General features: G+C 44.6%; 1 protein-coding gene across 1 annotated transcript in view; it reads right to left on the bottom strand.

The window, feature by feature from the left end:
- The window catches only part of EVL (Enah/Vasp-like), an 89,610-nt gene that overhangs the window by 3,689 nt on the left and 73,308 nt on the right, over positions 1-12,613 (bottom strand). Inside the window, exons 6-11 of the mRNA XM_009480161.2 lie at positions 8,634-8,863; positions 7,862-7,983; positions 4,368-4,428; positions 2,253-2,319; positions 888-954; positions 721-783 (exon numbers count right to left, since the gene is read on the bottom strand). Of these exons, the coding sequence (XP_009478436.1) occupies positions 721-783; positions 888-954; positions 2,253-2,319; positions 4,368-4,428; positions 7,862-7,983; positions 8,634-8,863 (610 nt within the window). The remainder of the gene's footprint in view (positions 1-720; positions 784-887; positions 955-2,252; positions 2,320-4,367; positions 4,429-7,861; positions 7,984-8,633; positions 8,864-12,613) is intronic.

The raw sequence follows: 12,613 nt of genomic DNA, 5'->3' as shown, positions 1-12,613 counted from the left end.
GGAAGTCTCTCTTTAGCTGTCCAACATCAAACTTTATCTCAATCTCTGCGGGTAAGAACATGGGTGGTGATACTGCAGCTGGGCTGTTCTGACCAACAGGACTTCTGGAGTCCTACTTTAGGCTTCTTGGCTTTTGATACCTGCCAGCTTTTGTACCCCATATTTCTGAATGCCCTGTCTGTGCCTGGGCCTTTTTACAGCTTGGTGTTATTAACCTACTGCACCAAGCTTTGCTCTCCTTTCTCATGCCCCTGCTGCAGTTGCATGGACAGAGGAATAAATTCCCTTCACCCAGTTGCAGGCTCTTTAGATTATTTCTGCCTTTGCTTTTGTATTTCTGCAGAGGTTGGACAATGAAAACTTTTCCTATTGGCAGGGTCATCCTGAACGTGCCATAAAAAGATGCTCCAAAACCTGCCTTCCACGTGGCACGGTGCGCTGCCAGCCTCGTGCCTCTGATTCACGAGCACAGATGCTTTAAGCGCTTCCTTAAGCGTGATTAACGTCTGTGATACCTGTGCCCATCTGAGCAGGGGACTGTTTCCATGGAACAAGCCTTTGACACAACACCCTCTACCTTCACACTTTGTGCAGCAACAGACAAAGCAGATTGTTAGAGAACGAGTAAAGACGAGACAGAAGACAAACGTTAGTGCTGAATGATGGGATTTGCCAAAGGACAAGCCAAGACGGTTAGGAAGCCAGGCTGTTAGCCAGTACCTAGAAGACACGTGGGATTGTGTGGGGCTCTTAGCTTCACAGCTCTTCACCACTGATGGATTTCTACAGCAATGGAATGAAACAAGACATGAGTTGGGCACATGCCACGGGGACAGCATGACCATCCCGACTGCTAGCCAGCCGCAGGGACACCCCGTGTAGCTCACCTAGAAAGTAATGAAGATACAGGCTTTTCAACAGAATTGCTCCTTTCCCATGGCTTCTTCCCAGAGTCTGGAAAACAAAAATGAAAAGTTACTGTTTATTATTTTTTTCTCTAATGATAAAAAAAGCCTGAAGTTGATTGTCTTATACAGATGCTTTCATTCAGTGATGATGAGTGACTTAGATCCAGGAAAGTGGGATTGCTGAATGACTGCAGTTGCCTACATAGTTAAACGATACTAAAAAGACTTAGAACTGGAACACTAGGAGGAAAAGCATAGATCACTTCTATTAAGAAATACAGGCTAATTGCTGCAAGGCTTATTTTATTCAGTACAATACTTATTTATATTTTAAGTTAAAAAGTCTTAGGTTTTTTGTCTGCATAGTTGGTAGAAAATGTGGGTGTGTCTAAAAAAAAGGCACTGAGACCCCACTATGCAAATCTTCAGAGAATTTATTTAATGTTGTCTACATTTCTAACTTGCAGAACATTCCCAAAAGCTGCACTACATAACCCTTGTTATTGAAAACGCTTACTATCGTCCCAATCTCCTTCTATGCAAATAGTCTAAAATAAAGTGAACTGTTTCAGAGACTTGAATTAACACACAACTTTATAAACTAGGATTTGCTCCCCTGTGAGGTCCTAAAAAGCTCTTTAAAAGAATTCTGGGCACTCCCAGGAAATCTCTAGATCTCGTTCCTCATTTACGTGCACCTTTCTCCTGACTTCTTCCCTTTCCCTTGCAAAACACGCAAATCGTGGCTTTGTTCCAAAAGGAAGCTGGAATGGTTAAATACTCATTCCCTTGGGAGAGATTTCTTTTAGCATGTATGAAAGCCAAGGCTGATGCAAGGATGAATCTGACTGGCTTGCAGCTTATCTACTCAGATACAGTTATTTCAACTCCTCATAGGAAAAACATATTTTGGGGACTCCTTAATTTCACCTAGTAACTCTCAGGATCAGGCTTACTGCAACAAACTACTAGATTAAGGAAGGATAACAGTTTGAGACCCAACCCCCAACTGTATAAACCAGGACAGCTACACTACCAAAAGTAAAATAATACAGCTTTTTTTCTCTTAGAAGATTCAGGAGCACAACGTTGAAGACACAGATCCTCAGCTACATGTCTGGACCCTTTAACTAAATTGGCTGTATTGACATTTTCTTGGCTGTGAAGCATATAAAATCACCATTTCTTGCTGAGTACAGTTTTTAAAACAACAGGTATTTGGGAATTTTTCTGTTAGTTACTGCTGCTGCACTCAGAAGTAGGGATGATGAACCCAGAGTTTAGAGGTGGTGGAGAAGACTAGATTAAGAAGACAACTAAACCACTAGTAGTTCGATTTAATACCTGATGAATTTTGCTGCTGCTGGGTGGGACCTCGTGTGCTGGGTGAAGGAGAGGTGCTAGCATCATCCTACAAAGAGAAAAACAGGACATTACTTAATCCTGGAGATGAAGTGCAGAGCTGTCTTCTGCTCTGGAGACCAGCTGCAGCACAGGTGGTACAAAAGCAAGTTTCCTCCAAGCATGTCCAACAGTCACTGCTACCAAGGTATGGCTCAAGTCCATTTAAACTTCAACCCTTCTCTCCCTTTAGCATGGCAACATACATCCTTTTTATTTTTTGTTAACATGGACACCTTTTCATGATTCTACTCAATCACTCTCATCCCTGTATACCAAACCAGGCTAAATTACCACTCTAAAGTGCTGGCTGCTGTTGTCTAAATACAAACCATCCATTTCCCAAATTTAGAAACTCTCTGTGATATGGAAACTGAGCCCCCTGAAGGAACAGTAGGTCAGATCCCAGCCTTTTAGCCCCGGACAGCCACTGGTATCAGTGAGGGTAGTCCAGATACTAACACAATGTAACCAAATCAATCAATACTCCTCCTAAATAGAAGATTAAACACTACGTCACAGTTTTGGGCTCTTTTTTCCTGGGATTTATGTGTGACAGATAATAAACCATTCACCCGTATACTTGACATGTCAATACTATTTAGAAGCCCTCAAAACACACTCAGGCAAAGCATTAACTGTGCATTGTCAAATGGAATTGCACCCAGTTTGACAGAAGATACCCCCACCACAAAGTGTACTCAATATACACATTAAACAGATGTTCTCTGAAACACCTTTCTAAACAGTTTGGTGCTACTGAAAAGTCTGATTGGGGATATAACCTAATGGAGAGCTTCAAGGAGAGAGAACAAGGGGCAGAAAGACAGGAGAGGCTGAATAGTTAGAAGCTAAATGGTGCCTTTCATCTCTGAGTGTATGGTTCAAAACCAGCTTTGGGGCAAGATTAAGAGCAATGGTTGCATAGCAGCATCAAGGCAATGGGCAAATTCCATGCTTGAAGCATCCCTTGAGGAACATGCAAAAAATAGCTGCTTTTCTCCTTAAACAGTGCAAGTGCTTATCCTGCTCTTGCTACAAACCGTTCAGACTGGGTCGAGATCTGCATTTTCTGAATGGTGTTCCTGCTGAGCAGCTGTTACCTTGTCTTTGGAGGGAATATCTCTGTATAGGTGATATGAGGCACACATGATGCTTTATGAACTTGCAGCCATGGCAGAGAGCCTTCACAAGGGCACAGGTTAGCAACAGGGATGCTGCATGAGCAGCAGCCCAGGAAAGCACCACATGGAAAGGGACACAGCATAAAGCCTGGCCTCTCTTGAAACTGGAATGATCTCCCATGCTTTACCAGTTCAGCAAGTAAAAAAAAGTAGTTTAATCTGCATGTTGAACTCAAAATTGCTGCATCAAGTTCAGTGTAAAGACTGAGTCAAATCAAAACTCTTGTTTAATTGCATTTGTGGACAACATACAGACAGAACAGTTAAAACAGAAATTAATCAAAGTTCCCTAAAGTTGTCCAAATTCTCTCTGATTTTAGTGTAAGTATCATGAACACATATTTTAACTTTTGAATGGTCTAGTGGTTAATACACTATTTCCCCATACCCCCCCAGAGACATGTTTTATGTGGACTCGGGTCCGAAGTGGGCTGATTCTTGCTTTGCATGGAGGATGGCAATCCAAAGTTACACCACATGGTTGATGATCCACTTCAGCTTAGCTGAAGCTGCAAATTTAAAATAAGAAACATGGACTTGATCTCAAGTTGACTTGCCAGAAGATTCAATGCATCTTCATTAGGGGCAATAATCTACTGTACCCTACAACACTCAGATCAGACCATGAGAAAGCGCCTATTAACCTGTTTTGGACAACTCCTCACCTATGAATAAAGCGGCGATTCTTGCTGATAGGGTGCTGTTCCCAGGAAAGGTGGAAGCAGTTACATTTAGCTTTTGACTGAATGTGCAAATCTATTCCTGGATCAGCACTGCTTGTCATTGCCTGCCACGCACAGTGAATGAGCACAGGACTTTGGATTACAAGGCAGCACATCAACATATTTGCAAGAGCACAACAGTGAGGACTCACGTTTTGGCTTTCCTCTTCCTTTTTGTCAGCTGGCTTGTCTGACTGCGACGCTGCTTTCCTCCTTTGCAAAGGAACATGAGATAGGACACACAGTCAACCCTCTAGAAACACATCCTCCACGTGGGAAGGCTGATTCAGGCTCTGGTGGGAGTTATTATTTACTTAGTTCATCCTAGGAAATGCGACAAAGGCTGGATGTGTTCGGTTGCGTAGGATTGGGGTGGAGGTGAGGAATGCAGACCTCAGTGATATGACTCAGAGAGAGGGGCAATATTATGATGCAGTGTTTAACAGAGGAACACAGGGTGCAGAGCATAAGGAAATAGGGAGAAAAGTGGAGAAAGGAAGCACAGCTGGTTATGAAACTGGGTGACAACTAGGGCTCAGGAAGGGGTTTCTGAGGACCAACCCAACCCAACCCAACCCAACCCCCCACAGGTGGATCAGGTGGGTATTGCAGTGATGACATTATGTTCTCAGTCAGCTCCAGTATAATTTTGCCACCTGTCCTATATCCCCCATCTCTGTTCCCACCCAGAGAAAGGGCTGTGGCAGTGCTCTCATGCGATGGGAAGACAGTCAGAAAAGCCCTTCAACCCAGGTCCATCCTCACCGGGAAAGATCGGGCACCATTTCTGCTCAGCCAAGACCCCTGCTCCCTCCAGCGTGGGAGAGCTCTGGCTGGAGACCAGGAGTCAGGAAATGAGTGCACCAGTCTGGGTTTTCAAGTGCCTTTGGTCAGTGATGGGACATTATTGCTGTCTCAAATCCAATTCAAAGGCAGCAGAGCTCCTGAGCCCTGTAGTCCCAGGACTGGCGGTGTTGGTGGTGACTATAGAAGCTGAGTGAGGACCTGAGACCCTCACTCTGTCCTGCTTTCCAAGGAGAGGCAAAACTCTCCGAGAAGCAACTGGCAAAGAGCTGCAATCCATCCACTGGAGCAATTGAACATGAGAGTAAACAAAGATGTTGATTGTTTATCTTTGAAGAACACACGGTATAACTTCTTGGGTGTTAGCCACACTGGCTGAAGAAAAGAAAACCAAATTCTTGATTTTCAAGCCCTACTCAGGGTCTAAACAGTACTGAAGTGTGCCAGGTACTGATTGTCTAGACATCCAATTTCCCATTTTAGACAATTAGGAGAACTGCAGGTCTAGTCTCCACATGGACTTCGGGTGTGATGATCCTTATCCTTACCCACCTGTGAACACTGCCCTTAGCAGATGTTTTTTAAAACACCAATATGACAGGTTTTTCTTTTAGTCTTGCTTCTGAAGTGGAAAAAATTAAACTCACAGAAAAAAAAAAAATAATCCCAAGTGGCACTTAGAAAGGCTTCTGAGTTTCAAAACACTGCCACAAGTTTGTCAAAGGATTTTTTTTTTCCGTATCACTAGCAAAAGAAAAGCCTCACTGGATTCATAAATTGGAGTATTTGATGTAAATTTGACAAAAACCAGAGGAGTAAACGACATGCATGTGTCTGCAGGACACAGTGCTCTGTGGGAATTATTTCCAGATATTCAACTGCATTAATAATTTTATGAGATCAGTAATAATTTTTATAGTCTTTCTCTAACATTTACTTGATACTTCTGAGGAAAAAAGGTTATAATGATTACAAACCTGAGCGAGGGAAATATTTGCCAGGGTGAGAGACCAGTGTTAGATTTATGTCCTGCAACAAACTTTACTGGGCTAGAAACGATAGTGGTTTGTGAGATAGTTCATTATTCTGCTTGCACTTCAGTTCTGAAGCAAAGGGCTGGTCTCATGGGGGCCGCTAAATCTAAAGAGCTGTATTTTATACCACCTGAGCTCTCAGAAGCATTTTCCTCTGTTACTTACCTAGCATTATACACATTCCGTGTTTCTGAGCATGTGGTTTTCTGTTCAGAAAAGGGCCCCTGAGATTCCCTGCTCATCATTCAGTGATTTCTGTATTGAGCATGCTCAGTTTAAAAACCATCTTTTTTTCCTCCTGGCTGCCAGCTCAGTAAGAGCAACCTGAAACACAGTGCCAGGTTCTTCCTTTCTCTATGTCGTCACACATAAAAAGGGTTTTGCAGCCAAAAGAAGTCCTCTCAGTATCAGTTTAACAGTATGCACCGATTGCACCCTTGACGGACACTTGAGTATTTCCAATGACTTCCATGGCTCTGTGAAGCAAAATTTAGGAGACAATCCTGTTGCTGTCAACTCCCTGGGAAAGGATTTGCAGCTCAGTTATTTTCAGAGTAGAGGCAGCACGGTGCTCATGGCAGTGCAGGTGCTTTTGTTAAGATAGGGAGGGGATTTGACCCTGAGTACTTGAAGACATGGAATCCCACTGCTGAAAGCCATACTGGAGTACATTTTAGACTGGAACCACAGAAATTTGTAGGATTTCTATATCCAAGCATATAAGAGGTCCCTTTAGCTTGCTGGCTTGAACAGAGCTAGTTACCCCAGTATCTAGTCACCGAGCCTTACTTTGCTTACAGACATCTTCCAGTTCAGCAAGGTCAGTCTTAATATGTAGAAGCACAAAATAGGTCAGAAGGTGAGCCAGTAAATAACTATTAGAAACTGTTAAGCTATTTCAATTCTGAAAAGAGAGAAAATTATCTATTTGGTATTTTACACTGCTGGTAACTTTTTGTAATGTTGTGTATTCATTAATGCTTTCCAAAGGATTACATCAACAGTCAATGTTCAGAATTCCTTCTGAAATGTCCAGGACATGGAGGAGAGCTGGAATCAGATCCTCTGAACAGGGAACTGTTTTTATGCTAGACAACATTATTTAAAAACTCCATCTCTGTACACTATGCGACTGTACCTACTCTTCATTATTTTACTTAGCCCTTTTTTTCACTATTCATAAGTTAAAAAAAAAATTGAGAGCTAAAAATAAAACATCTAACACTAGGAACTTGGGAGTCTGACAGAACATTACTGATGGAATCAGGGGGAAAAGAGAAAGAAAAAATAATTGGAATAATTGAGTGCCTTTTAACAGCTGGTAGCTTGATACATCACAACTCACTTTAGTGGAGAATAACTTGGCTAGCCTGTCTGAAACACACTGACAATCAATAATAATTTACCTGCCAAGATGTTGTCTTTCTATTGCACTTCTGTTTATATTTTTGGGCCCAACATCCTGAATGTGCTGCATAAAGAATGATTTGTCTAAGCTCCTTTCACAGTTTACTCTTTCCGAAAACTGTCACTTTGAAATAGATCTGGTAAAATGGCAAAACCACAGTGGATATATTTATCACCATCTTTGAAGGTTACCACACTGCAGGATTTGCTACAGCAGCTAAACTCTTCCAGGTACCATTGCTGCAGCATCTACATTTGATATTAAAGGCCAGGTTATGCAGGACCTGCCGAATTGCAAAGAAGCACCAAAGTGACCCACTGCTAACCAAAACTGACAGCATCTTGTTCCACAATTTGCTGCAGAGATCATGCTGGTGCTTACTTGAAGTCTAAGTACAAACCTTTTTGCCAGTAATTTATTCATTTCTTCCATCAGTCCTCCTCCACCTCCTCCGCTACTTGTTCGATTGGCATCACTCTTAGAGACCCCACTGGGGCTGGACCCTCCTGAACCATCTTCTGGCTTAAGACAGAAATCAACATTGGAATTAAGGAAAAGTTTCATTTACAACCACACCCTTAATGATTAGTTTTCCTAATTATTAGGAACAGTGATCACAATCACAGCCCAAAACCAGAGATAGGATGTGTTCTGCTTTGGGAAGATGACCCACGTGGACCTTACTAAAACCAGGACAGTCTGGGTGAGGCAAATATATGGGCAAATGATGAAAAAACCCACAGGGCTGTTTGTTTATGGTTATGTTTATGCATGGTTATGCAACCCTTACTTAAGTGTACACCTATTGATGTGAGTCCTGAACAGTCTACGCTGTTTTTTGTAAGCATGGTGCAGTTTTAACCACTTACAATAACTGAAAACACTAACAGATAGTACAATGGCGGACTTTGCAGAAGCAATGAAATCCTGGCAACATGAGAACTTGCAGCCACTTGCTAATTCCTATTTTCTGAAGAGCAGAAATTCTACCAAACATTTCCTGCTCAGCTTTGTTTGCACTACAAACTCACATTTAAAAGTTCACCTAATGGTCAGCTGAAGCATGTTTCACCATGTTTCATGCTGGATTTGCAGACCATTACACCAAGCTGTGGCAGGCTTTCCTGCAGTGGAGAAGAGCCCATCGGGGAGTCCCAGTGCCACCTTCTTACCCGTTGAACTCTCCTTAGTTTGGCACCAGCCAGAGCCGCTGCGAGCCCTGACACTGACCCATCTTCAGTGCCGGCCCCTTGGCTGGAGCCTGCTGGCAGTGGGGGAGGCGGGGGGGGCGCAGCTCCCATGGATGGCGGAGGGACTGGGGGGGGTGGCGGAGGTGGGGGACCCCCGGATGAAGCAGGGATCACAGCAGCGCCACTGGGATGACCAGGTGGAAGTGCTGGGCCTGAAATGCAGAGAATACAAATTAGACATGAAGCATGGTCTCCTCCAGCCTGTACACAAGGTCACGTTCCCACTCCCAAGGCCATGACCTGACTGCATGATGAGTGAGCAGCACAAGGAAGCACGAAGCAGAAGAACAGGAAATGGTGGTTGCATCAATGGTCAATCAGCTACAGTTGTGTCCTCCTGCAAGACACTGTCCCTGATAAACCAGCCTTCACCCTCCTCTTCTCCCTGTCTGGGCTAGTGTTTTATTCTGTGCCGAAATCAAAACACAGACGCCACCTCCTAATTCAGAAGTGGCACCTTCTTCTGCTCCTCTCATAGCTTTCTACATGGAGATAATAAACTACATCAGCCAACTCCATGGACTTCTGTTAACACCAGCTTTTCACCTCGTGGGCTACAGCAACACGTCCTCCTTTCTGTTGAACAGCCGGCATGTGATCTTGGCTGGTCTTGCAAAATAATGGGGGGAGAGTCCAGCTCCAAGCACCCCGAGGTTCAGCAAAGCTCCTCAAAGCAGCAGCCTGTTGGAGGGGCTGATGGTGGGTAACTCCGTTGCAGTGTTTTGACTGTCTGTAATGGGTCAGTTGAATGAATCCACCTCCCTAAGGGTATTTCCCCACATTACACCCTCTCAGAACAGGCTGCTCCTGATATATAATCACAGGTTCCTTTGTTCAGTAAGTGTTATTTTGAAAGACATGCAGGTTTTGACTGAGGAACATTTGGAGAATGTATTTAACATTATTAGCCTGGTTTTCTTCTTATCTAGGTTTTCTTACAACACTGCCTTATTTCTGTGGTTACGTCTGCCATTATTTCACACTCCCAATTCCATTCTTGAAATGAACCATAGCTGCCATTAGAAATACTTTAAACATTTCAAGCCCTCTTTGGTTCATGAACATAATAGCTAGTAATTCATTGTGGGTACAGTTAATTGTAATTGCAAAACTACACCCACCTAACCAGAGGCCAGCCTGCGGCAATAATTGAACTGAGTCAAAATAATGGACTGATGTGAGTTTAAAATAACTTTATTGAACTAAGTGGATTTCAAGGACTTATATCAGCTGAAGGACTGAGCCTCCAGTGGTTGCTGTAATATTTTTAGCAGAAAGTAAAAGGAAATGTCTCAGTTTTCTTCCTTTTCTAGGCACATCATTTAAGCATTACATGTGGTTATAAACAGAAATGGATCCAAGTCACAAAACCTGTGATCTGAATTGCAAATAGGCATTACTCGTAACTGTTCTAACTCTGCAGGCTTTAGACAAGCGCTAGAAATCAAGACCATATGCAAACTGGCAGACCCAAGCTCTTGATCTGCCTGCAATGAAAAAGGTTTGCTGGAATAGTTATAGTGACGAGCCCTCAACTATAAATGCAGTTTATACCAGGAAGAGAGTTTCTAGAATGAAATAAATTACACAAGCACAGGGGATTCTGGGTAACTATGACAAAATCCATGTTTTATGTTTTGCTGGTAACAGAAATGCCACTTAAGAAAAAGAATAAAAATCACAGCCTCTACCAATATTGCTACACAGACAACAAGTCTACAGCAGACCTGGCCTCCAGCTTCAGAAGAGCCCATCCGCTATGTTTGGACCAGCTGAATATAGATTTTGTATAGAGCTCGCTGCCAAATGCAGTTTGACTCTGCTGAATGATAAAAATCTCCTTCTGGGCTACTACAGTAAGAATATGCGTTGCAACAACCCAGCTACAGGGCCCTGGCTTTTAGCGTTCTTGCTTTTAGCTAAGAAGGTCCCTGGACCAGTCCTGAGTGATTTGGATACTTTTCCACCTTGGTTCCAGAAATCACATAGACCCAAGTAGCCTTGGGTCTCTCATCCCTTTTTCTAGCAGTCATGGGCGGTGCCAGCAGGGCTTTTTAAATAGCTGAAAGCTAAGGCTTTATACAGGTCACAACTCATTCAAAATCAATACTTACTCAAGTGGGCAATGGCTGATGAAGTCATGTAAGGAGGGGTCCTCGTGGGCATAGTCGCCTCAGACACAGCAGCGTAAGGGGGAGGCAATGGAAGACAGTGTGACATGGGCTGATACCACTGCTGTGGAGGACAAGATGATGGATGGGAGGATGGGGAGGGAGCCTGGCCAAAGGAGCCAGGGGGGCTGGCAATGGTGGGCAGCGGGGAGGAGGGTGCAGCTCCGAGGTATGGAAAGAAGGACCCGTCCACGCTTTTCACCTGGGTCCCAGAGGGGCCTAAAGCAATTTGTTCTTCAAGATGGCCATTCAGAGGTACATTTGCTGAGGTCTCCTGCCCTGTTTTATCTGTGGGTCCCCTGATCCTGTCAGGTGGGACAGGAATCACGGGCAGGATGGTGGGACTGCGCGGCTGCAGGACACCACCCCTCTGCAGAGGTGGTGCATTTGAGGTGTGGGAAGCAGAAGTCCGAGGAGAGCAGGAAAGAGAAGAGTGCCTGAGAGGCTGGCGAGAGGTGAAAGGACAGTGGGAAGGATGGGGAGGTGGTGGAGACAGCGAGGTTCGCCTGACGCCTGGTGTTACGGTCCCACGGTTTGGGCAGGCTGGAGGGGAGGAACCTGGGGCTGTTGGCAGCTCAGAGGCTGAGTGCCTGTGCAGGAGCTGCGGGGGCTCTCTGGCTCTCCGCCGGGATCTGAAAGAGGATTGACTGGTGGGCTCGGGGACAGCAGATGCTGAAGAGACAGCGCTGGCATGAGGTGGTGGCAGGGGCACAGCACCAGCGGCAGGAGCTCCGCAGTTACTGCAGGTGGGAGGAGGAGACTGGGGCTGAGAGCGGGGAGAGCACATGCTTATCTGAACGGTGGAAACTAAAAGAACAGAAAAGACAAATGAAAAGAATAAGGTGGGTACGCAGAAAGGAACGAAACGAAGGCAAAGTAGAACGGAGAAAAAGGAAGTGCAAAGTAAATGCAAATAGAAGCTCAAACAAAGCAGAGAAGAGATGGTGCAGGCACCAGCTTGGGGGTTTCCGACCCTTGGCAGAACCGGAGAGCTTTGCGGAGCAGGACCCTGGCAGCACAGGTAGGGCTGTGTGCTCCGGTGCCAGTGAGGCTCCTCCACGCCCCGTATGAATCAGAGTTAAGAACACAAGCATCACCCTTGCACCAGGGGCAGCTGCAAAGGACATGCTGAACACAGCGGTGGCCACCTCGTAGCCAGGGAGGGGATAGCCATAAGCCCCTGGGAGCCAAGTCCTGCTCCTTGCAGATGCTGAGGCAGGATTTTGGCTATGTTCCCTATGCAGAATAGCACACAGTAACCTCTGCCGAAACACAGTCCAACAACTTCTGTGACTGACTAAGGTATGTGTGTATGTCTGAGCTGGTTTCAAGTCAAAAACTAGAAAGTTGTAACAGCTAAGGAAAAACATTTCACTTATGTGGCCAGATTAACTGAAAAAAACTTCCCCAAAACAAAAGCCCAAATACAAGATGGCCATCTTGGCTTGCTTGCTCTGCCTTCTTTCAGAGAGGCAAAGCCACACTTTGACATAAGCTATTCATGTCATCTCTTCTCTCAGCTTAGCGCAACTTAATATGCTATAGAAGATTTTTGTAAGCTCATTAAATATATATATATTTTCCATTAAGCTCACAGAAGACTCCTCACTTCATGACCACAAAATCCCCACTGGTGAGTGTCTAGAGCTAGATTTTCCTCTGTGCTGTAGTTTGCTTTGTGCTGCAGAGCAATGGGGAGCGCCTGACCTGGCACATCCAGCACATCCACCC

This window comes from Pelecanus crispus, chromosome 6 (genome assembly GCF_030463565.1).
Source record: "Pelecanus crispus isolate bPelCri1 chromosome 6, bPelCri1.pri, whole genome shotgun sequence".
Lineage (NCBI taxonomy): Eukaryota > Metazoa > Chordata > Aves > Pelecaniformes > Pelecanidae > Pelecanus > Pelecanus crispus.
The sequence above is the reverse complement of the archived record's forward strand: the minus strand, read 5'-3'. Positions and strand labels throughout refer to the sequence as shown.